This window comes from Saccostrea echinata, unplaced genomic scaffold (genome assembly GCF_033153115.1).
Source record: "Saccostrea echinata isolate AGI-Se365-2 ecotype Australia unplaced genomic scaffold, CSIRO_AGI_Sech_v1 ptg000028l, whole genome shotgun sequence".
In the NCBI taxonomy this organism is placed as follows: Eukaryota; Metazoa; Mollusca; class Bivalvia; order Ostreida; family Ostreidae; genus Saccostrea; species Saccostrea echinata.
The window spans coordinates 16,180,118-16,205,372 of NW_026889777.1; the positions used below are offsets into that span (position 1 = coordinate 16,180,118).

At 32.3% G+C, this 25,255-nt stretch overlaps 1 protein-coding gene across 1 annotated transcript; it reads left to right on the forward strand.

Moving 5' to 3' along the window:
- Nucleotides 1-278: 278 nt before the first annotated feature.
- On the forward strand, nucleotides 279-21,840 carry LOC133193820 (acyl-coenzyme A amino acid N-acyltransferase 1-like). Its single transcript, XM_061329751.1, has 9 exons — nucleotides 279-362; nucleotides 4,211-4,497; nucleotides 5,483-5,743; nucleotides 7,068-7,237; nucleotides 7,429-7,542; nucleotides 12,336-12,421; nucleotides 19,608-19,692; nucleotides 19,930-20,131; nucleotides 21,102-21,840. The coding sequence occupies exons 2-9, from the start codon at nucleotides 4,281-4,283 to the stop codon at nucleotides 21,251-21,253; spliced, it is 1,287 nt and encodes a 428-aa protein (XP_061185735.1). The 5' UTR covers nucleotides 279-362; nucleotides 4,211-4,280; the 3' UTR covers nucleotides 21,254-21,840.
- The last annotated feature ends 3,415 nt before the right edge of the window (nucleotides 21,841-25,255 follow it).

The following is a 25,255-nucleotide window of genomic DNA, read 5'->3' on the forward strand; positions in this document are numbered from 1 at the left end:
ATGTATGTATGTATGTATGTATACATACTGTGAATAACCCAAGCGAAAATTGGTAGTAGTAGTAGTAGTGGGAGGGGTGGGGGTGGGTTGTCACCTGTGATATTGCTAATGTTGATATAAGAATTGAATAAATATCAGAACTAATTAAAAAAATTCAAAACGTTTACTAAAGGAATAAATGTTAAAAAATATTGTATTGTTCAACACAAAATCGTTACATTGACGTTATTTACATGTACTTCATAAAATGGTCGGGATCGAAGTTCAGCAGGTACGAGTTCAACATTAACTGGGACAGCAGAAACTGAGAAAGCAGAAAATATGTCATTATGTGACACCCACTGACAAGTCTGCTGTGACAGGTATTTTGATAATTTTCTGACGAGTGCAAAGTCTTGTCAAATCTTCACATCGTCAAACACAGGTACCTGGGTAAAAATGTACATGTATTACAATGTATTCCTGTTGATATGTATACAACTCTTTTTAAATATATCAATAGGTACATATCTGCATCTATATATATATATATATATATATATATATATATATATATATATATACACACACACACACACACACACAGAGTGTAGCAGTGATTTATGCATAATCACGATCAACAATGACCAGTTCATGACATTTCATATTTAGAACTGTTGAAAGCATTATGTTGTTTTGAGTTGCAATAGTTTCTTGCAGTATTATGTCTACAGTAGTGTTAATTGTAAGGTAGGTATACACTTTAACATGTTTAAGGTCTGATGATATGCTGCTGGAATATCTGTTCTGTATCTTTTCGTAATATACAACAGATTTAAATCATAATTATCATTACACTGTGATTTCTAAACTGTGTAAAATGTCTAAATAAATAAAGACACCAAATATTTGTGATATTGCCAATTCTAGTGATTTCAAATAGGGTTATATAGTTAACAACATCCTTTAGTATCTTGCACAAATGCCTGGTAAGGTACCTTAAATTTTTGTAAGCAAACTTGTTAATGTAGCAATATGTCAGTGACAAATTTGGGGGGAAAATTATCTATTATTGAGGAATGTGTATCTGACCTTAATAGAGAAAAACTAATCAGGCACCTCAGATCATCCATTTATGGAAGAAAACCAACACACACACAGCAAAGATGGCAGAGGATCTTGACCATGACTTGGCACATTTCCTTGACAGCTCAGCACATGACACCTATATAAACAACATTTGGACCACCTTTAAGACCATCTGCTTTAACACCATCATGTAGCATGTACATGTACCAACTAATTGGACCTGTCCTCAAGTAGATTTAACCAGCAATTATGTAACAGGATGATCAAGCAGCTTTCAAGACAAAAGTGAAGAACCTTCACAAAGTACAAAAGATCAGACTGGGAAAAGGATAGGCAGAGATTAAGGCGCCTGCAGAAGTCAACCTAGCAGGAGAGTAAGAGTGTGTACAATTCTTATGTGATTCAATAGGACAACAGCAAGAAACTCTACTCCTCCATTAATGTATTCGAATGTACTCATAATAGGACTTAATTTCCTAACCTTAAATATCCATCATGTATAAAATACTCTGATATTATATCAAAGCATTTTAAAGTAGACAAGAATTTACCAAGAGAAATTTTCAAAAAATTAATTACTTAGGTAGTAATTAATCATTGAAAATTGTGTTCAGGTCTATGGGGACAAGAATTTTTTTTTAAAATAAAAATTTAGATATGAAGAATATCAATAAATGCTGTGATGGAAAGGTGTATTTATATAATCATTATAGGAAAAGAAAAACAATTAAAATCTATTTTTTTTTACCAGGTATGTTTTTTAGAATTGATTTTATTGATTAAAAGCAAAGGGGGATAACTCTTCAGAAACAGAACAAGGTCATGAATTAGGGCACATTCCACTCTTACATACTAAATACTAAAACATGAAATTACATGTATGTCTAAATATATACTGAGCATTCAGCCCATAAACATAAATGTCTGTTAAGCATTCAATATCATTGAAAGTAAGGCTATTATTATACCCTATTAGAGTAAAAAAGTGCAAAACATTTGTCAGACCCAGGTAGAATATGCATCCGTTGCCTGGGACCCTCACACTAAGAGGAACATGAAGAAAAAAGGAACGAAAAACAAAAACAGCGGAGTTCATGACAAACAACTACACTACCACCAGAAGTGTTACAGCAATGATTAACAGGAGAGAGTGGGAGAGCTTACACCAATGAAGAATCCGAGGGAAGCTAGGTTATCACTACATACCTGGTTGATCCATTTCCTATTAATTTGCCAACGAACTTCTTCCCAAAGTCAACCAAACAGGGGCAGCTTCAGGGGGGTCACCAACACCCATACAGTATCCCAACCTGCTATTCAACTGTGACCAACTTCAAGGAATCTTTCCAACCATCATCTGGATATGGAACCAGCTGCTAGAAGATACCATTATGGCCATGTTCTTGGAGTCCTAAAGGACCAGCATCTGGGAAATTGTAGCACCTGAAAGGAGCATGGCTTATTTTTATCCATTTTTAAATCATGTAAATAATGGCAGGGACTCCCCTCTTGCATTGCTTTTTAACCAAATAAAGACAATGCTATAGTAGCAGCCCTTCACTTTAATGGACGAAGAGAAGGACTTTCATATTGCCAACTTTTAAAAAAATCTTGATTGGCCCAACGATATATCTTCAGATTTTAAAATTTTTCACTCATTTGATATTTTTCATTGTTTTAGATTCAAATATTTGATCTTTATATAATTTAAATGCAGTACACTGTATTTGATAAGATAATAAAGATCTTTACCTTATATGGTATAAACTGTGTTGCCTACATCACAATAAGTATCAATTCACCTGAATTCATTCTTTTTGTATAATTTGAAGTCATTTTTTAAGGGCAGTAATCTTTTTTTTTATTACACTACAGGGTTCGAAATTCACTATATACAACTCGCAAAACACGAGTTAGAATTCCCAAATTGCGAGTTGAAAATTAGGTAACTCAAAAAACTTGCGAGTTGATTTTTTTTTTTTTTTGCATTGAAACTGTAGCAAAATTATATAATATGACAGAACACAATTACTTTTGATTTAAATCAGTAATTTAAATAAGTCACACTGTAGTTGTATTTTGTGTATTGTACAGTAGTTACTTTTTCCTTAAGTTACATGTATTTAATTCATATAAATTTAACTTCATATGAAAATTGCGAGTAGTCTTATAAAATTGCAAGTTCACTTTGTTGGTACTCGCAATTATTTGCGAGTTGTAATTTTAGGGAGTTTCTAACCCTGACACTAAATGAATGAAAATTAAATTATAAGGAATGAATTTAATAGCTACCCAATTTATATGGTATAAACTGGGTTTGAACAGTTTACACTTGTTCATAAACCATTTCTTGGTTTATAAAGGGTAACTGCCCTAACCCAGTTTATACTCATAAATTGGGTAGCTATTAAATTCATTCCTTATAATTTAATTTTCATTCATTTAGTGTAAAAACAATTACTGTTCGAATTTCCCCTAATGTGTACATTCGTATAATGAAAAGGGTGAAGATAACGAACTGTGATTGATATTTAAAAAAATTCTACAAACAATACAAATCAGTGAATAGGGCATAAAAACAGTACCCTGGAAATTGCAGTGGTGAATATTATGGACACTATTCTTGGCCAGGAAAATAAATGATATTCTGGCTATGGTACATGTCAGATTGCATGTCCACACGATAAATGAAATCGTTTTATTTTAATATTTACACTTATTGAATGATGATTTCTTTGACTGACGATTAAACAGTATTGATATGATTGCTATGTAGTTTTCACTCATGATTTTATTTTTACATGTATTTTACTTTTTTTTCCCAATTAAAAACGAAGATATTTCTTTATAATTTTTTTTCCCTGCAAAGGATATTGATGAAAACATTAAGTTAACCAATTTTATATTAAAAGTATATAAATTATTTATAATAGTTTCAAAATTAGACAAAAACATGTAATGTTGACCCTGATTACCAAAGACAGACTTCCTGTATACTACAATGTGTATTAGGGAATTTTGACAACTTGAGTATTGTGGCTATAAGACCACTTCCTCTCCCCAGGTAACCGTACAGTAAAAAAATTGGTTCTTTAAGTAGATATAAATGTCATGTTACAATTTAAAACAAAAATATTTTCAGGAACACCATTCAGAATGTGACCGTGGTCAAAAGAGATACCTGTAACCCTTTTTCTACAACATTTCTTCCAATGCCGGAGGTTAGAATATGTGTGACTCCTCGGGAGGCATTAGTGGATGAAGAAGTCGTTGTCAGGGTAGATGGTCTACCTAAAAAGGGGAACATAACAATCAAAGCTTCGCTACAGGAGGGGATTAACTGTTTTACATCTTATGGGTGTTACACAGCTACAGAACGGGGCCATGTAGCCGTGGGGGATCAGGCCTCAGTGCAAGGAACATACACAGGTTTGTTTTTGTAGGCCTTAATGCAAGGAACATACACAGGTTTGTTTTGTGTGTTGTACTTGTAGACTATAGGGCCTAATATCCAGTCTAATTAAAAGGACCCTGTCCAAATTGAAAATTACCCCCCCCCCCCCCCTAAAATGTAAAAATTCCCAAATGACAAGCAAATTGAATTTTTCAGTGCTTTTTATATATAAATAACTTGATTTTTGAGATTATAATTATTCATAAACATGTAAATAGGGAATAAGACACTACTGATTTTGAGGTCAAAAGGTCAATTGTCAAGGTCAAATTCATGCATTGCAAATAATTGCAGATGATTTAATTTTCTTTGAGCTTTTCTGAATGAAATTTAATATCATAACCCCTTATGGCCTTAAAAATGACCACCATTGATTTTGAGATGAAAAGATCAAAGGTCAAGGTAAGGAATTCATACATTCTGTCTTAGTGTGACACTTTCTTTTCAGGTGCTTGCTTTAGTTCTCCGTAAGCTTTTTGCTATGAAACTTAAGGTTATGAATTTCTTTCATTAAAAAAGACCCTTATTGACTTTAAGGCCAAAACCTGAAAGGTCAAGGCTGACCTTTTTTTCTTCCTCCATATGCATATTTTTTTCATTTATTCTACCATCTTCTTTTTCCTTAAGAGGGGGACACAATCCTCTAAATTAGCTCGTCTCTCTTATTGGATCCTCAATCTGTTTTGAATAAAGACGTAAAGTTTTGCTTTTTTTCTAGGTATCTCAGTTGATACTTGATAGAGCACTTTTTTATACCCCCCCCCCCCCCTCTTCACTTGAAAAATATGGGTAGTGTGTACAGTATGGGGATGCCCACTTCTGCTACACTTTGCCAGTATACTCATATGGGAGGGGTTTGTTAGCTCAGGTCTGACACAGTACATCTATAGTTTACACCTCATATTACCTAGGTTGGAAACTTGATTGGTTAATTGTTGTATTCTTCCCTATTTGTTGCAGGTGTGGAACCAATGGGACTATTTTGGAGCATGAAACCTGAACCAAAGAGACCAAATGCTAGACTACTGAAGAAAGATGTAACGACACCTATGGTGGTGAAATTTTCAGTGTTTGAAGGCCACCTTACTTGGAAAAACTTGTTTGATACAGTCCAGAAACCTCTGGCTACCTTGGATGTATACAGATGGTACAAACACAAGAGTGTTCGAAGAGAGGAAGTAAAATATAAGAAGATTAGAGGAGCACTGTTTATTCCTCCTGGTTTGTTTCATTATCTTCAAGTCATCATGTAATAGCGATTTATTCATTTTCAAAACTAGAAATTATGATTTTCATGATAGATATTATTTTAATTACTGCTTTACTGTTCTGAAGAATTGATTATATAACATATCTTCTAGAGGAATTAGGAATATACATTTTTACTTATAATGGTGTACATTGCTGATTGGTCATAGGTGTTTGGCCAGTAGATGGATGTTTGCTAGTTCAGGCCCCAGGATCATGAAACAGACTTGGACTTAAGTCAAATTTTCAATCACCTGTAAAATGTTTATTAATTATTAAATTAATCTCTAAACTTGCAGATATCAACTCTTTTGTGAAGCAATATTAACAAATATTTTAATTTTTGTCTCCTTGACTTCATCAACATTTTAGTACAACATAAAGATTTTGAATTAATCTTAACATGTTTCATGATCCCGGGCCCAGATCTTACTGGGGGTACATGTGTCCTTAGACTTGGCACTTTTTCAGTTCATTCAGCTAAAATGGCAACCAGCATATGTTGGGATAGGGATGCATGATTTTATATCTATATATCTCTCTCTATATATACATATGTGGTATATCGTAATTTTTTATTGCGTGGTATGCATAGTGATACAGAGACTGAAATACCAGTATTTGGTACCTAATTATAAATTCCAAAAAATTATTCATTTATTTGTTCAAACTATTAAATAACAATTGCAGGAAGCCTAAGAAATGTTAAAAACAGTTAAACAATGGCATCCAAAGATGCTTTATATTATATATAAATAAAAATTTTAAAAAGTGAAGTTATGTTTTTTCAGCATATTTGTAAGAAATATTATGGAAATTCATTTGAAATTGTAGTAAAAATTGCGTGTAAAAATATCACAATATTATCGTGATATTTTTGGAAAAAATCATGATATATCATGATATGAAATATTTGGCGATACCCATGCTTATGCTGGAAGTTAACCTGGGATGGAATTATGTCAAGGGGAGATAATGACTTTCACTCAGACCACTTAACAACTCAGAAACTGAGTACTGTAAATTCCTTATTTTACGTGAGTACTTAATATCGCGAAATGGCCCAAGGGCGTCAAACCGCGAGAACAATAATTCGTGAATCGGTGATTTATCTAGAGATTTTACATACATTAAAGCACCATAAAAATAAAAGCAAGTAATTTTATTTCGCGTGTGGTGCTCCTCGCTTAATTAAACGATAATTTATTCCTTGCGTATATTTAGGAATCTACAGTATAAGCATCAGCTTTATAAGTCTTATGGAAAAGAATATAAGTCATTCTTATCTTTATTGTAGGCCCTGGTCCTTTCCCTGGTGTGATTGATTTGTTTGGAAACAGTGGAGGGCTGATTCAACATCGGGCTGCTCTACTCGCCTCCAGAGGGTTTTGTGTTTTTGCTCTGGCGTATCTTGCTTATGATGATTTACCAGTAACATTAAAAGATGTTTCATTGGATTATTTCATTGTGAGATATTTTCTTGAGTAATATAAATAAACAAGAAAAACAAATTTTGATAAAATGGTCTGTTGTTTATGTACAGAAGTATTACAGTCCATCTGTCTAACTTCATTTAATTAATTGTATTTATCATATTTTTCTACTTCTAATTTGGAAGTGATATTGCTTATTGACTACGTAATATTTATGTCTTCAAGGATAGTGCTAGATGGTTTGCTGGGAGACCAAACATACAGAGCAACAGGATAGGTGTATTAGCAACATCCAAAGGTGGAATGTATGCCTTGGAGCTTTGCAGGCATTTGTCACAGGTAATTACATGTAGTCATTTTGAAGGTGTTTGTCACTGATAAATCAACCATAAGATTTGTCAGTTTTTAGCTCACCTGAGTTATCTTTCAGTGTGTAAACCTTTTACATTTTGGACTTCTTCTCATGAACCACTAAGCCAATTTTAACCAAAGTTAGCACAAGGTATCCTTGGGTAATGAGGATTGAAAATTGTTCAAATGAAGGTCCAAGCTGCCTTCCAAGGGGAGATAATCAAGAAAAGGCAAAATTAGGGTAGGGCCATGAAAAATTCTTCTCAAGAACCACTGGAGCAGAAGAGATAAAACTTAATATGTGAAAGCTTCCTGGGGTAGTGTTGATTGTAATTAATTCAAATCATAAAATATATGAGAAAAACCTTTAAAAATGTTCTTCTCAAGAACCACTGCACCAGAAGAAATAAAACTTAAGTGAAAGCATGATGTAGCATAGATTGTTAATTATGTTCCCCAAACGAAGTTTGGGAACATATTGTTTTTACTCTGTTTCTTATTACATGTATTATTATTATTATTAAGGTCTTCCGTCTTCACGGAAGACCTTATAGTGATTCTACTGTTTCTTATTATTATTATTATTATTATTATTATTATTATTATTTTTCATTTTTATTTTTCTGACCTTTTCAAATCGCGATATCTCAAAAACTATTCAAATCATTTTCAGCCAAATTTTCAGGAATGATGTGTTATCTCATGCCATTTTGAAATATTGAAAAAGTTTGGAAAAATTCACTTCCGGTCAGGAATTATTACGATTTTTCACTTTTTCCACTAAAAATCTAGTCCGTGAATGTTCTCGGAAACTGTTAAAGGTAGGAGTCTGAAACTTTCAGGTATGATAGAAGGTGATTTGTAGATGTGTGATGGAAACATTTCGTGTGTCGTCGCCACTTCCGGTCGTCACAGGAAGTGATTTAAAAAGGGTAGTTTTTTTTAACTTTTTTGTTTTTCATTATTTTTTTATGATATTTATAGGATAAATAGAGAATCTTATCAGAATGCTAAATATGTAATTTATTTAAAAATGGATTAACCCGTACTCTAGATATTTATTGCTTGCTACTTTGATACGATGGTCTTTGATAGCGTAATGGTAAGCAACTCGTATTCAGTCCCCAGAATGTCCAAATTTTTTCACACTATTGTTTGGGCTCAAATGTAATATTTTATTTATATTTAAAGGGGGGGGGGGCTATGTCGTTCAACGTCAGAGCAATGGTGTTTGACTTCATAATGGCACTGTGTCTTTTTACTCCTTCATAAAGAGTTTGCAGTTAAATTTTGCACTATCTATTCAATCCCCAAAATGTCCGATTTTTTTCACACTGTTGTTTGGGCTCAAATGTAATATTTTATCTTTAAAGAGGGGGGGGGGGGGCTATGTCATCAACGTCAGAGCAATGGTGTTTGACTTCACAATGGTACTTTGTCTTTTTACTCCTTCATAAAGAGTTTGCAGTTGAATTTTGCACTAATTAATGTGCATATGTGTGTGATATGACAAAATAAGGTAAAAATGTTAATGTAGCTAGCTAGGTACCTATGAAATTGAATCACAAATCGGAGATTTGTCAAATTATACTTTGAAAGTAGAATTTATTATTTTCTCATCTTCATTGAATAAAAACAGCAATTTCAAATGAGAGGGAATTTCAATGACATTTAGTTTAGAGCAAGATCCGCCATAATTAAGAGCTCAAAGCGACTTTGCGGATAAAGGTATGGTTAATTAATGGTATACAGTGTATTAACACAATGAAACACATAAAAATCTGTATACTTGAAACAGTATGTGAAAAAATATGCTTTCATGTGAAGTGTCAATCATTTTGTTATGCGTGTGTGGTGCTGACTCAGGGAGGGAGGGAGGGGGGGGGGGTTGAAATGCATGAAATCGGGTAAAATAAAACAAAATATTGTAGATACATGCAGATCTTAAATTAAAAAAAATATTTAACATAATTTTATATTTTGTACAATTAAGTGTGAGAATCTCAAAAATTTAAAAAAAAAATTCACACAAAGATGTTTTGGAACATAGGTCCTTCCCCCTCCTAAAATGATATCTCGTATTTTTTTCGTTCCAGTTTTGCAATATTTTCAAAATATAAATGTTTAATTATATTTTATGTATGATTGATTGATTGATAGATTGATTGACTGTATGTTGTTTTAAGTCCCATTCGAGAATTTTTCACTCATATAGAGATGTGACCGTCGGTGAAGGGCTTCAAATTTAGACTTTTACTCGGCACTCAGGGCCATTGAGCAGTGAGGGATCTTTATCGTGCCAACATCTGCTGTGACATGGTGGCCTCGGTTTTTAAGGTCTCATCCAAAATATCTGCAACTTTAACTTCAAAGTGCCGAGCGCATGGCGAAGGAACTATTTTTCGCATTAAGGTGTGACAGGGAATGCACAACATAACAAGTTGTTTAAAGAGGAATCAACATCTATGAAGACAGAAAAGGGACGGAAGACCTTCTTGTTGCCATGGCAACAAGGTTTCTAGTTATTATTATTCTTTTTTTCTACTTTCTTCTCTGGTACTTTTTTGTCCGGGAGTGTTCTCATAGAACCACTCATCCGATTGACATGAAACCTTTTTAGGGTTAATAGGCATGTTGTGTAGGTGTTCGGAACGAAGGTCATTTTGCGCGCACATGCATGCACGTGCGCGCACGTGCAATGAGTGAAATGACTGATATACTTGATGAAGCCGTAACTTTTATATTTCTTGATAAATTGCTTTGAAACTCAAAATATAAAGATATATTAGTAGTCTAGACAAGATAACATGGTCAAATTAGCGTGAACTCACGCGCATGCACGTGCGCTCTTCTCTGATTGGCTGATACAAAAATCTCAATAATTTCCTTGTTTTTTGACAAAATACTTTGAAAATTAGAATATAAGTATATATTATAAGGTGCTACAACATGTTATATAGGAAATTTCTTGAAAACACGCGCACGCAGGTGTGCTGCAATCTGATTGGTTGAAACTGTAAATGTCTATATCTCCCTTGGTTTTCAACAAAACAGGATGAAATTTATGACATGGATAGGCACATAGAGCTCCTACATTATGATACTATTAAAATTGAATGCAAGGCCATGCATGCGTGTATGCTGAATTTTGATTGGCTAATACTTAAAGGGTACATCTCTCTTATTTTTCAATGAAATTCTTTAATATTTAAAACAAATGTATGTATTGTGAGACACTATAAGATAATTAATGTGAAAAATGTAGAAAACATGTGCAAGCACACGCGCTGAAATTTGATTGGCTAATACCCATATGGCTATATCGGAGTAGTTTTCCAATGAAATACCCTTAAAAATAGAGTTTCCTGGGCATCATAAGGGATTGGGGAGCCGTTTGGGGAACATCTGTAACGGTTCCCGTTACAATTAGCACTAGTTATTCAAATCATGGCCCCTGAAGGGTATCAAAGTTTTACATGTACATTGAAATATTTGGGAAAAATTGTTAAAAATCTTTTTCTGTAGAACCACTAGATTGGAAAAGGTAAAACATATGTGAAAGCTTTCCAAGGTAGTTAAGATTCTAAATTGTTCAAATCAATACCCCAAAGGTAGGGTGGGGCTACAATAGGGGATCAAAGTCAAATTGAAATGTATAATTATAGGAAAAATCTTTAAAAATCTTCTCAAGAACCATGAAGAAGAAAAGATAAAACTTAGTAAAGATTCCATAATGTTCAAATCATAACCCCTGGGGGCGGGATGCATGTGGGGCCATAATAGGGGATAAAAGTTGATCATTGAATAATATATAGGAAAAATCTTTTAAAATCTTGTCAAGAACCACTGGACCAAAATACATAACTTACTTGAGAGGTTCCTGTTGTAGTGTAGATTCTAACCCATTTATGAGCCTCAGCTGAAATTCATTTGGAAAAAAATAAAAAAAAAATTCTGATGAAATTCATCTGCATGAATGATCAACAGGGAAAAATTAAAAAAAAAAATTTTGATGAGATTCACCTGCATGAATGATGAACAGTCTTGAGCTGATGTGTATGAGACTGAACTTATGTACAGAAGATCACTAAATTCTCATGAAACCTGAGATTGTTTGATATTTAAGGTCAAGATCTAGTAAATGAGTTTAGACTGTCTTTTTGAAGCTAGATCCATTATGACGTCATAATTGATTTAAACTTAATTTTTCCCGTACTTCATGGCTGTAATAGAATTATGTAGAAAATCAAGCATTTTCATGGAATTCAATTTGAAATCATTTCAAAAGAAACCCTGATACCTATATTCAATTAAATATCATTTTAAAGTAGAGGTCAAAAAGATACGAAAAACCGTTTTCTGAGAGACTGTGGGCAATATTAATACATTTCCTTTTTCTGAGATGGAAAAAACTCTGAAATTTATACCTGACTTTCTTCATTTTTCATTAAAAATGACAGTTTAGAACATGTTTTCCCGTTGAGTTTACCTTAAAATTATGTCCCGATACACCTTATTTTACCAAGCTATATTTGTAAAGGATCGTTAAAAGAACTCGCCCCTCAAATTTGAAAAATGTGTAGGCACCTTTTATTTACTAGAACTTGACCTTAAAAGCAAAACAAAATTTTCAAGAATATTGGTTATTGCTGTATATAATCTTAATGGTAGAATTATATGCCAGAATGACATTTTAGTGAGTAGATGGATTCATGTAATTATGTGAAAATTTACAGTATTTGATATAGAGAACTAGGTACAAACTGATTGATTTTTTGTAGATCAAAGCTATAGCATTGGTCAATGGAGTCACTTTTTATGCAGATGAACCCTTGAAGTACAAAACAGAATACATACAAAGTGCACCGTGAGTACAATTTAAGGCTAGAGGGAAAATAGTCTTTTCATTCTCTTTATTTTTTCTGTCTATTCCTCTCTCACTGGCCATCTCTGAACTACAGGAAATAGTGACTCAGGTCAAGATTAGATTAAAGGTCATAAAATTACAGACCCTAAAACGTGCTACTACACCACTTGCACGGTTTGGTTCATTTCGTTTTGTGTACGGTACGGTACACTTCTTGCATGGAATGGTACGCTTTGTGAATGGTACCCTTTGGTGAACGATATGTAAATTAAGTGGGCAGAGCCTGTACGCTTTATTTTATGATTGGCTACTTCATAAAGTCGTTTATTTCTTTATTATAAGCTCTTTATTTTATATAAATGGAAGGACGGTATCGCAAGTATTTTTTAAAAGTTGTTTTTAAGTTAAAGTTGTTATAAATATTTCCTTTTTACAGCTGTATTTTCGTTATTACATGTAACTAGTCGTCTTATTAACTGTATCTTTTTTTTAATTTACTTTCTGTATGAACTACTTTCAATTTTTAAAATAAAATAGTTTTAGTTGTCTATTTATTATCTTATTTTGTACACTATTGCCTTATGGTTCAATAACTTGGAAATAAATCGAACATATCAACAAACACTGCATAACAAGGATGAAAAAAAATATTTTGGTTGTGTCTCCATAAAGGCATTTCTGTATTTATTTGTAAGAATAAGCGTACATATGTTTTTTTTCCTTTTAATTTTCCTAATTGAATACAATTATTATTTTAAATATTCACTTATCACACTTTTAAACAAATGAGTTTGATTTTATAAATCCCTCATGCTTTTATTTCGTCTACCATTCTTTTTACGGCTTCATTAAAAAAAACAAACAAACAATTTTTTTTCTCTTGACCGAATGATCAAACAAACTATTAAAAAATAAGTTATTATTTTCATATTTATTTGCGAGGAATTTTAATTTTTTTTTTACATAGATTGCTTAGTTGTTTAATTGGCTTACTAGGAAAAACACATTGAAAAGTAATCGGTAGAAGTGCACACAATTAGTACAAAATATTACTTAATTTTTGTGCATGTAATTGTTTTCCTTTTTACATAAATTTTCCATCAATGTGTAAAAATGCTTTTTAAAGGAAAGTTACAATCAAGAAAACGATTAAGACAGCTTCAATTCCATCCACAATGTATAAAAGCATTTTTAAAAAAAAAGAAGATTAAACTGGGCTTTATGTGTGAATTCCAGGTAACATATTTTACCTGCAGGTTTCAGTGAATTAAGGACATTGGCAAGTCAGGGCTTTCCGGAGAAAAAAGGTTTAATACATGGGTTTTTTCACTTGTAAAATAGTGATTGAGAGTGATCTCCCGTGTAGAATTCTCTAAGCGGTGAAAACCAGTAAAGCGTATGCTATAGAGGTAAACAAAAGCACGTGTACTTCCTTCAACGGGTAGAATCTTCTATACAGCAAAAAAGGAAAGTAGTAATGGCTTTGTTGTACATTGTATTCAGGGACAAAGAGCAAACAGGTCGTCATTTACCATAGTTATGCTCAGTATGCTGGGAAGGGCAAAGATGTGACATATGCTGGAAGGTAGGTCGACCATGCCGACTGAGAACAGTTCTTAGGTCGTGTGAAGGAATCAGCATTTAGTAATTACGAATAAAAGTTAAAAATAAATCCATGTCAATATTTTTATGACAATGTATTTCAATCAATTCAGTCATTTACATGATAAAAACAATCAACCAGTGACTTGACCAACTTTAGCTGTTAAGGGACGCAACTCAAAAATGATGATCGGTGCCGGTATATCCATGTCTTTTTTCTATATATACATTTTCAACCAAAATATCTAGAAGTCATAGGAAATGAAGTTACAATAATGTATACAATACAAAAACTGTATGAAATAAATGGGTTTTGAAGAAATATTATGATGAAAATTTATGTAGGTCCCTTTTATCAACATTTTACATAGGAAATGCATTAAGAATTGTAAAAACACTAATTTGACAAAATCTAAAAAAGAATGCTGGATTAGTAGGTAAAACGATCCAGAATATAGCCTATTTAGTACATTTAAACCTACTCAAAAGTTCTTGAAAAATTCTATACAATAACCAGGAACCTTGCCAATGTCCTTAAGCAAATGAAATGGGAAAATGCTTTAAATAAAAATTAATTCTGACATATATCCAGATTTTTTTTATTACGTGTATTAAACTGGAAATTCCATGCGAAAATGTTGCGATCAAACTTTTTGACAGTATGTTAAATTGGTGACAACTTCTCGGGTTGGTCAGAAGAGTGTAAACCAACATGTTATTTATACATGTATATACATCGCTTTCATTTATTTTTTTTTTCTAGTGATTGAGAGGCATTTATACTTTAACATGTACGTTTTCAAATTGAAAATTTAATTCGTAATTTTTTTTGAATTTTTTTTTTGCTAAATCTGTAATCATTTCTCCGTAAAACTATTACTTACATGAATAAAAAATTATTTTAAGGGCTTTATTTAGGAAAAAAAGCACAGAGTCCTTATACATTTTTCAATGTGTCTTGGTTTCCGAGAACATTCATAGAGACAAGAATAGGGTAGATAAAAGCTATAGAAATAAATGATAAAGTATTTAATTCACTTTTATTTATTATGAATTGTAAAGGAAAATATTACGATGCTGCATTTAATATGAAAACAAAATGCTAATCAAGCACAACCCGATTGTGCATAGCGAATAAAGAATCGCCTCACACTCTGTCAAGTTGTTTCGAAGTTGTAACTAGTTTTGAGTAGTTTCCTTATATTAACAGATGTACATGTAAGTCCAGATTTTGAATCTCTAGGGTTATTTTCCATCCTTCTTTAACGGGCGCTGTGTCGAAAGAAATTTAAAAAAAAAAAAACTTACTGTAATTGGTCATTGCAAGATCAGGGCGTGGCTTGCATAATTATTTAAAAAATAATTCATGAACGGTACGGTTCGCATTGTGCATGGTACGGTACGCTTCTTGCGCGGAACGGTTCGTTTTGTGTACGGTATGGTTCGCTTTGTTCACGGTATGGTACGCTTCTTGCATGGTACGGTTCGTTTTGTGTATGGTATGGTTCGCTTTGTGCACAGTACGGTACGCTTCTTGTATGGTACGATACGCTTCTTACACGGAATGGTACGGTTTGTTTCTGAGGTGTAGTAGCACGTTTTAGGGTCTGTAGCTAACAAAGGAATTACCCTTAGTCAGAGACTGTGTAACATGTATAATACACTGGAACTTAAATTTGCAATTGTCAATAAACAGTGCTTCAGTCAAATACTAATACTAACATCACAAAAAGTTTTTTGTTTGTTGTTAAATGTCCATCTTGAGAATTTTTCACTCATATTGAGACACCACCACTTGCCGGTGGAGGGCTGCAAATTTTGACCTATACTCGGCACTTACGGCCATTGAGCAGTGAGGGATCTTTTTCATACCAACACCTACTGCGTCACGGGACCTCTATTTATACGGTATCATCCGAGGACCAGTCTCCACGTCCCACAGTGGATTTGAACCAGCAACGTAAGGAGTAATCCCTTACTCCGAGATTCTGCTCTTACAAAATGTTTTCTGCAAAAATGTTAATATTCACTTCATCTAATCAAAGTGAAGTGAATTGTATATGCAAGCTGGATGTTAAACTGAACAAACAATGCAAGGCTTTAGTAGATTAGAAATTTTCTTATTTCTCCAATTCATATTCAACTATATTATAGATTTTCTGTCTGTAAATGAATAGTACATGTAAGTGTAAACTTAAGATGTCTTGAGTATAAAGATATGTTTCAGTTAGAAAAAATAAGTGAAAAATTACTTATAATTTTTCTTCAAACTTTGTAAAAATAATAATACCGTAATATAAACCATTTAAACTTGTGCATTTTCTAACCAATTTTTCAAAGTCTTAGTTATAGTGATTCTCCTTAAGGTGAACTATCCCTCTGCTCTAAATTTCACCAATTTTTTTAAATTCCCAACATTGATTTTCATCATCAACAATAGCATTAGAATCAAATGGAAAATAGTTTGAAGTATGAAGCATTGCTTACTTTTTCAGAAATGAATATTATGTCTAATCACGATATGAAGAAAAATTGATATGGTGAATAGAAAGATCAATAATTTTTTATCTCACCATAAAATTAAAAATATGAGGTATATATGAAAATAATATTTACTATCATACCTATATTATTCACATTAGAAAACATAATGAAGCGTTGCTTTTTAAATCAGAATGTCACGTTGTTTTCTGTGCTTATTAAATAAAAATGCATCTATCTACTAGAGTTATCTTTCCATCTTCAGGAGTTATCGTTCTTCAAAATATTTTTTAGTCAAACAAAAATATCAATTAATTGATCGTAAAAAGTCTGGTTAGTCTACATCTAAAATTTTTGTAACAATTAAAAGAATTATATGTTAAGAGATAGAGATATCTCAATTTTAACAATTTAAAGGAACTGAGTATAAATGTTTTAGGTAAACTATTATAAGTAATCAATAAAAGTATAAGCAAGTAGAAAATAGAAATTAATATTTGTAACTTAGTTTGGGTTTGAATGAGTTGATTATATAATGGTCTTCATTATTAAACTCTGGTAAGACATTTAATTGGATTTCTTGGAATAATTTTCTTGGAAAATTATCTCTCTTATGAGAGGGATATTACACCTTACAATGTACATGTAAAATCAAGCAACTCGTATAGGACTTTTCTCTCTTTTTTTCAGGTTACCATGTAAACATGATATTGTAAGCACCATTTTGTCCTTCAGCATTTCACTTCTTGCACTTGAAATCTTTAGTTTCCTTCACTTTTTGATTACCTGTCACTATAATATTTCCAAAAAGTATTGAGCTACCGTATCGGTGGAATTTTTAGCAAAACACAAATTTAGCGATATTTCAAAAAAAAAAAAAAGGTACATGTATTTAATTTTAGTGAGAAGTAATACTAGTGATTTAGTGGTGGATAGAGAGATAACATTTCCTTCAATGTTGGAATGAAATGTTAGCAATATTCAATTTTATAGATCGCTTCACCCTCGCTAAAAATGCCAAAATTGAATTCCCGCTAATATTTCTGCTTATACGGTATCCCATATGGCAAAATAGCAACATTTTTCAATTTAATCTACACCACTATACATTTTCCTATCCTTGCTTCCCTGCATTGCCCCCCCCCCCCCCCCCCATTTCAAAATGGCTAATGGAGAAAACTCAAATTTTTTTTTTGTGTCATGAAGTTGTCTCAAAAAGTATATTGGTGACCCACTTTGATGATTCCAGAAGGATATATGATCTGTAATTGGAAAAGTCCTTTCCAAACTTGAGTTTTGAAAGACTTTGTTTATATAGTAACAGTGACTAAAAAGACATACTTTCGAGGAAATTCCAGACATGACATTTCCATGTTAGTTTTATGGTGATAAAGAATGGCTTTAAAATATCTTTATTTTTAAAGAGGTTTCATTTTGCAATACTGTAAAATTCTGGAATAGCTCATACTTGTGATCAAAGAACAATGTACAGTTTCAATACAAATCTTGCCCTGTGTTTTTCTTAAAAATGAAAGTGATGTAAGAAGTTAAAACTCATGATTTTTGAATCATTGAAATTCCATGCAGAAAGATCAAACAAATCATTTTTCTCACATGACCTTCTAAATGCTAATTGTGACGTCATAAAGTTGTGCATTTTCCTGTATTTTCTTAAAAAGTTGCAGAAGACACCAATTCGTAATGGAATTTTCTTTCAGATAATGTTGTCCACAGGTATCGCCCACAAAGATTTTAAGATGTGTGATTTTTCAAATGATTTTACACAACATATCCGAAAATTAAAGTAGGCGACAGCTGTGGATACTATTTTCTTGAGGAAAGTAACCCTTGAAATGGGTCATTTTGAGGCCTTTTCTTTTTAAAATAGAGAAATGCATCGAATTAATGACATCATATTTCCAGAATGGTACTCCTTCGAGCCATATTCTTTCTGATTTATCACAGTCATATATTCAACTAATATTTAAGCCAGTTTCAAAACTATTTGAAAACACTAAATTTTTAGGGCACAATAAAGCTAAACCATACCTTCTTCTTTGTGTCTTAATTATGAACATCGTTCATTTGGATGAGGTCAATTCACAGGGTATGAAAATATTGAAATTAATTTTGTACCTATACCTCTGAAAAGGAGAAATACTTGAAACAAAAGTCACCTGTGTCAGACTTTATGGCATGTCCCGACCCTTAACCTAGGGTAATTTGAACAAGGTCAAGGTCAACGAATTTGTAAAACGCTTGTCTTGGCAATAAATTTGATGAGGAGAAACAGAGAATCTTGCTTTATACAAAGGTTGGTTGTCACAGTTGTCATTTGGACAAGGATCGGAGTGCATACTGGATTTGAAGTGTAAATTCTTGTCCATACCATTATTTTATAATTATGGAATAATAATTATTTAAGAAAATTATACTTGGCTAGAAGGTTGAATATGATTCAATGATATTTTGTGATCTCAAAAAGGTCATTAAGAAAAGTTCAAATTTATGGGGTTGAAAACTGTCAAATTCAACAAGGTCATTTAGATAAGGTCGAATTTATGGCATTGAAAACTGTCAAATTCTGAAGGACTTGAAAAGTATAAAATTAAAAAAAATGTGAAACTTTGTATCAAAAGAGTATTAGAAGATCTTACTAGACAAAAAGATTGTTCAAAAGATGTATTCCTTGGCCCTTGATGCTTTAATCCTAGGCCTGTTAAAGGTCATCTGTTCATACTTGACAAAAAGGTACTTAGTAGCTCATGACTAGAGATGATACAATCTTTAAGCAGCTACATTTTCAAGATTCAGTTGAGAAGTCCACAGAAATACTCGTATGTAGGATATTTTTTTCTCAAGATGACCATGTTCTTTTGTAAGCTTATCCTAAGAATGTTCTTTTAATTTAGTACCCTTCAGGGTCATATTCCCATTTTGACAGTTTTATTTTTTTTTCTTTACAAAGGTGGGCCGTTGTATCATGATTTCTTCACAAAGATTTTTGAGTATAATATCTAAGAGAATAAATAGAATCTTATGCTTGTATATGTAGTGATACATTAATTCATGTAGAACATTCTGTTTCATTTCTTTCTGGCAGAAATTTTATGAATCAAGTAAAGGTAACCAATGAGGGAATGGACATATTAGGGTTCTATAACCCAACAGACGAATACTATATTAAAGTAAGTAAGCAAACCATCTGTGGCAGAGAGTAAAACATCATTTACTGGTTATATTCAAATACATGACAATGTTTCGAGAAATACACCTTATGATCACCTGGAAACAAAAAGCCACATTTATTTGAATATATAACCAACATTTATGATGTTTTATTAGATTTTAATTTTTGTAAGCATTTAATCTTATATAAAAAAATGTGATGAGTGTCAGATGTAAGTTTGTTCTTCTGTTTGTAGGCATGGGAAAGTGAAGCTTGTGTGTTGTGTATTGTTGGAGAAGATGACCATACTTTAAGTTATAGTATTACTGAACGTTTCATGGAACTAATACCCTCGGATCATCAACATCGATTTGAGTTGGTGAAATATCCAAATGCTGGGCACCTTATAGAACCGCCATACTCTCCACACTGTAGGGTTTCATTTAATAGATATAATAGTAAGTTGTTAGCTTTTATTGAAAGTTCATCATTATGATTTTGTTTTTTTCAGGGGGGGGGGGGGGGGGGGGGTAAGGATTCAGTGCAAAAGAAAGGAGGAGGATATCTAACAGAATAAATACAGTCAAACCTCATTATCTCAAACTCCATGATGGGAACCAAGAAAAAACTTAGAGATATCCAAGGATTTGAGATATCAAGGGTAAAATACTAAAGGAATATGTGGTTGGGACTTCCAAATCACTTCGATATATCCATGGTTTTCGAAATATTGGTGTTTGAGGTATTGAAGTTCAACTGTAACAAATGGATTTAATGCCATATTTATTTCAGAGGGATTTTGGCTAATGTTGAATAATTTTTACATCTGTAAGTCCTTATCTAGAAAAATCAACACCTTTCTTTTCAAATGTCTTTCAGATAAAACTTTGAATTCAGTCTAACTTTGGTATCTCGAATACCATGGATATGTCGAAGTGATTTGGAAGTCTCAACCGCTTATTCCTTGAGTAATTTACTATGCATATCTCGAATCCTCGGATATCTCAAAGTAATTTCTTGGTCCCATCGAGTTCGAGATAATGAGGTTTGACTGCATAAGGTAATGACTTTATATCTCCATAAAGTCATTTGCTCATGTTACAGAACTGCTTCTCGCTGTGTGTGGAGTTGTAAAAAAGTAACTGGGTGGAGCTTGCAGACTTAGATTTCTAATTATTGAATAAGTCTAGAATAATGTAAATATCTCAATTTTTTTAAAATTAAGGATCTGGTCATTTGTTTTTATGATGATGATAAACAGTTTGCTAATTTTACACATAAAAGCCTTTTGGTGTACATATATGTGAGCAAACTGTTTGATCACAACGTAAAACCAAAAAACTAGATAGTTATTACTTATACCTACAATTACTTATATCTACATTTAACAAATTACTTGTTGAATGCGTTATAATTTTTTTTTTTAAGAGAAAAACAACACTATATGGGGAGGACATACAAAGAGCCATAGCTATGCTCAAGAAGATTCATGGAGGCGGATTATAGCATTTTTGTCCCATTACCTTAAAACTGATAAACACCTTCAGGACCAATTAAGATACTCGACCAGTAAACTATGAGGTGACTTTGAAGCATCAACTCAGACATTCAAATTTTTAACTGATGAAACTAGTATTTTTATTTACAGATGCAAAGGGAAGAGTTTGTATCATAAAAACAAAAATATCTTGCGTTAAGTTTTGGAAAGTATCTGGAAATTTCAAACTGTAAATGTATGTAAGTGAAAGTATATAGTTTGTTTAAGATATTGAAAATGAAAACTTTAAAAATATATGAATGTATTAATTTAATGAAAATTTCAAATTCCTGCTAGACTCAGACTGATCTCCAGTTAATTAAGCCAATTCTGTAAGCCACTGTTACCCAGATTGTGTAGTTGAATTTTGTCTTTACTACACTGTATACTATTGTGACCTTGCAGGATATAAGTAACAATTATTTTGATATTCTCTTACAGTTAGATATTTAACTAAATACTCTTACTAATTTGAGGCTCCTCAGTATATAGTGTGCCATGTATAGAAGGTTTTTTTTACTCCTAAATGATATTTTTCAATCACAGTATATTGCAGCATAATTTATTTTGAGTGCGTAATAAATATACAGTTTGTCTTTTGTATACATATTATAGATTATGTAGCATAATAAGTCAGGAATTCTGAAAAATACATGTAGTGGTTTTTATAGTTGTGATAAAGAAAGAATTCTCCTTAATATTTTTATTATATGTCTCATTTTGTGCCATATGAAAAATATTTTAATTCCTGTTTTTTATAATTAAAATGCTACAATACATATATGTACAAAATTTTATGAATTGTATGGAATGTATTGCAACAGAAGAACATACACAATTACGATTACTTTAATTTGTAAATGTTCATAGTAAAATAAGGAACTGTTTTATCTATAAACCTACTAAATATACTTTGAATTATTTCTCTTTGAATAGGAGTCACTATATCTCATAATCTCATAAATATGGTAATATAATTCATGATGGTGTATATTGGTACAAAAATGTGAAGACAAACATAGGTCCAATTAAAATTCACCAATTGAGAGCAGAGCAAATGCGGACCCCCTGGAAACATCAGAGTTGAGATTAGGTGTCATCAACATGTAAAGCATACTCTGTCAACCGTCACGCCCACCATGATTGAGCTCTCTATTTATCAGAAAGTTTTAATGAAAAAATGTCGGTAAACATTTGATTTAAATATATAAAGCGAAATGTTGATTTTAAATGAGATTGTTGATACCTTTGTAACACCAACTTACTGTTCAGTAGCCTGCTTTTGTTTGGAAATCATTTTTATGCAAAATGTCCTTGTGTATGGAATTAACTTGGGGACAAACATCATACCGGTTTAAAGATGATAATGATACATTGCTACACAAATAGGGGGAAAGTCGATTTAAAAGTTAGAGTCATCACGATTATGATTAACATGTATTATATGTTGTACTTATTTTGCCATCAGTTTATTTCTCTATTAAAACATCTAGGTATGAAACAGATTGTAAAGACTTTTTGAAGTCTTTTATTTCGAGTACTGTTTGAATCAACGTATGAATGATTATGAATATTGTTACCGGTAAGTCAACGATATATCAAAATGTTGAATTTAAGGCCATAGCAAGAGACGTCTTCTTGTATGTTTTAGAATAAATTTTTCTTCTAAAAAATTTTGGAAAAATGTTTCTATGTTCAGTAATTTAAAAGAAATCTTTTCCAATGTGATTTATGTGTCCGATATAACTAAAAAGGACCGGACCTAACCACTTCACGAACCACACTTCATTAATTCCACACCTGTAATCCAACATATATTCACGGTTCCCTTTCAAAAGATGAAGTTCTTCAAAATCACCTTTTAGTTTCAAATACTTTCAACATTCCAGTCAATGGAAGCAAGTGTGATTCACCGTACACATTGTAAATTCCAAAGACTCATAAAAATACTCACCAAGCTATAATGCAGGGTCCAGTAGATGTTCAAAAGGCTTTAAAGTGACCTTAAAATTTGAGCGCCAGCTGGCTTCCTATAAAATTAGGCGCCAATGCAAAATTTGAAGGAGCCAGGCCAATTTTAAGGCTCCAACATTATAAAATGATAATAGTCAGAATAAAGACCAATATATTTTTACAATAAATAAATCTTTACAATTTTCAATGTAATGATAAGCTTTGAATAATTTTGCGCAAGCTGTATTTGCAAAAAACATTTTTTGAATGTTAAAAAAATCCAAAAAGAGGATTATGTGACAAATGAAAAACAGGTGACATATTTAAGTCTTGCCACTTTTGGATATCTTATAGCCACTTTAAAAAAATAGCTATTGGTATAAATGCTTTGAGCTCTGGAATTCGACAGTCGCCAGAGTCAATTTAAAATAATCTCCAATTTGGGGACTTTTGGAGAAAGTGTAAGCACCAATTGGAAATTTTAGGCACCATAGCGACTAAAGTAATCGCCAGATGCAATTATAGAGCCCTGTTCTACCAAGCCCTTATCCATACTTCTCACCAAACTATTAAAAATTAAACTTAAGACGTACATGTGCTTTGCAACAACATTATTCAAGAAGTGGTGTAAATCAAAGTGGCTTCTAAAAAAGAAAAAAAAAATCAGAAAACTTTTGGAAAATTTGAAGTTTCAAACTTTTCAAAAAGAAGAAATCAATCCACTTGTTGGGTGATTGTTTTTACACTAAATCTGACTGTGGAGGACTTCTTATTTTTGATCAATACATGGGGCTTACGGCGGAAATGCCGGTCTACAGGGGATGCTTACTCCTCCTAGGCACTTGATCCCACCTCTGATGTTTCCAGTGGTCCTTGTTTATGCCCTGTTTTCGATTTGTTTTGTTTACTGGATTTATGAAATTGATCACTAACTGTTTGGTATCTTCACCTTTTCTTGACAAAGTAGGAAGGATGGGAATGGGGGAGGGGGATCTCCTGGGATATGCTTAGCTTCCTTATAAACTAGTCTAGACTTGTGAATTAGGTCGTGAAATTGGTAACACGGGTTCTTCATTTCTTTAATAGTGTCAAAGCAGAGACAGGGATATCCTGTACTAAGTATGTGGTGAAAACTAATTTATACTGAAATTAGTAATAATCCTTTCAAACACTGGAAACTCCTTCAAACGTTTTCAGTATACCCTTTTGGGGTCTTTTGTTATCATATGGATAGTACTGCCAGTAACTTTAAAGAATTCAAAATCACTCTTTTCCGTGAAACTACACGCACTTTGATGATGAGGGTATATACCTCTTTATTTACATATTGATAATTTTGAAAGAAATTGTGTGCAGACTTCAAAGACATCTGACAATGTCTATAAGACAGAATCAGTTACTTTTGTTTGTATCGTTTATATTTCCTGACTAGCTCATGAATTGTTCTAATCAAATAAAAAACTTTTTTTTTGTATTGATCATGTTTTTCTTTATTACAATTTCAGAATTTTGATCAAGGACATTTTCCCTATATTCTTAAAAGGGGTTTTGATGTAATTTAACAGCTTTTGATGACTTTCCCTGCAGGAAACCTTGTTATTGAGTATGAAAAATCAATAGATTTCTATATACCTAAAAGGGATTTAATGTACCTTTCAAAATGGTTTGGTGTATTCCTAATTTTCTCTGAAAACAGTAGTAAAAAAATTGAATCATAATATATTAAGTCTACCTCAATATTTCATGGATTAATGGAATTAATATCTCCCGAATTTGTATTCAAGTCTGTCACAATTCTTACAAGATCAATGTTAAGTTTGTTTTGCTGCAAGTTTGAAATGGTATGCATGTAAGAATTAGACAGAAAACAAGTAAAGGGAATTTCCTTAGTAGTAAATTCATGAATCGTCACTTTTTCAAAAATAGATAACAATAATGAATAAAAGTAGAGGTCTTTAGAAAACTTAGTTGATCTGTGTGAATGTCTGTCTTACTGTCTGACTATATTTATATACCTAATAGGGCTTCTGATATAAAGCCATTTTTATTATCAATGATATAATTCAATGTTCTAAATGATATCAATGTTCTA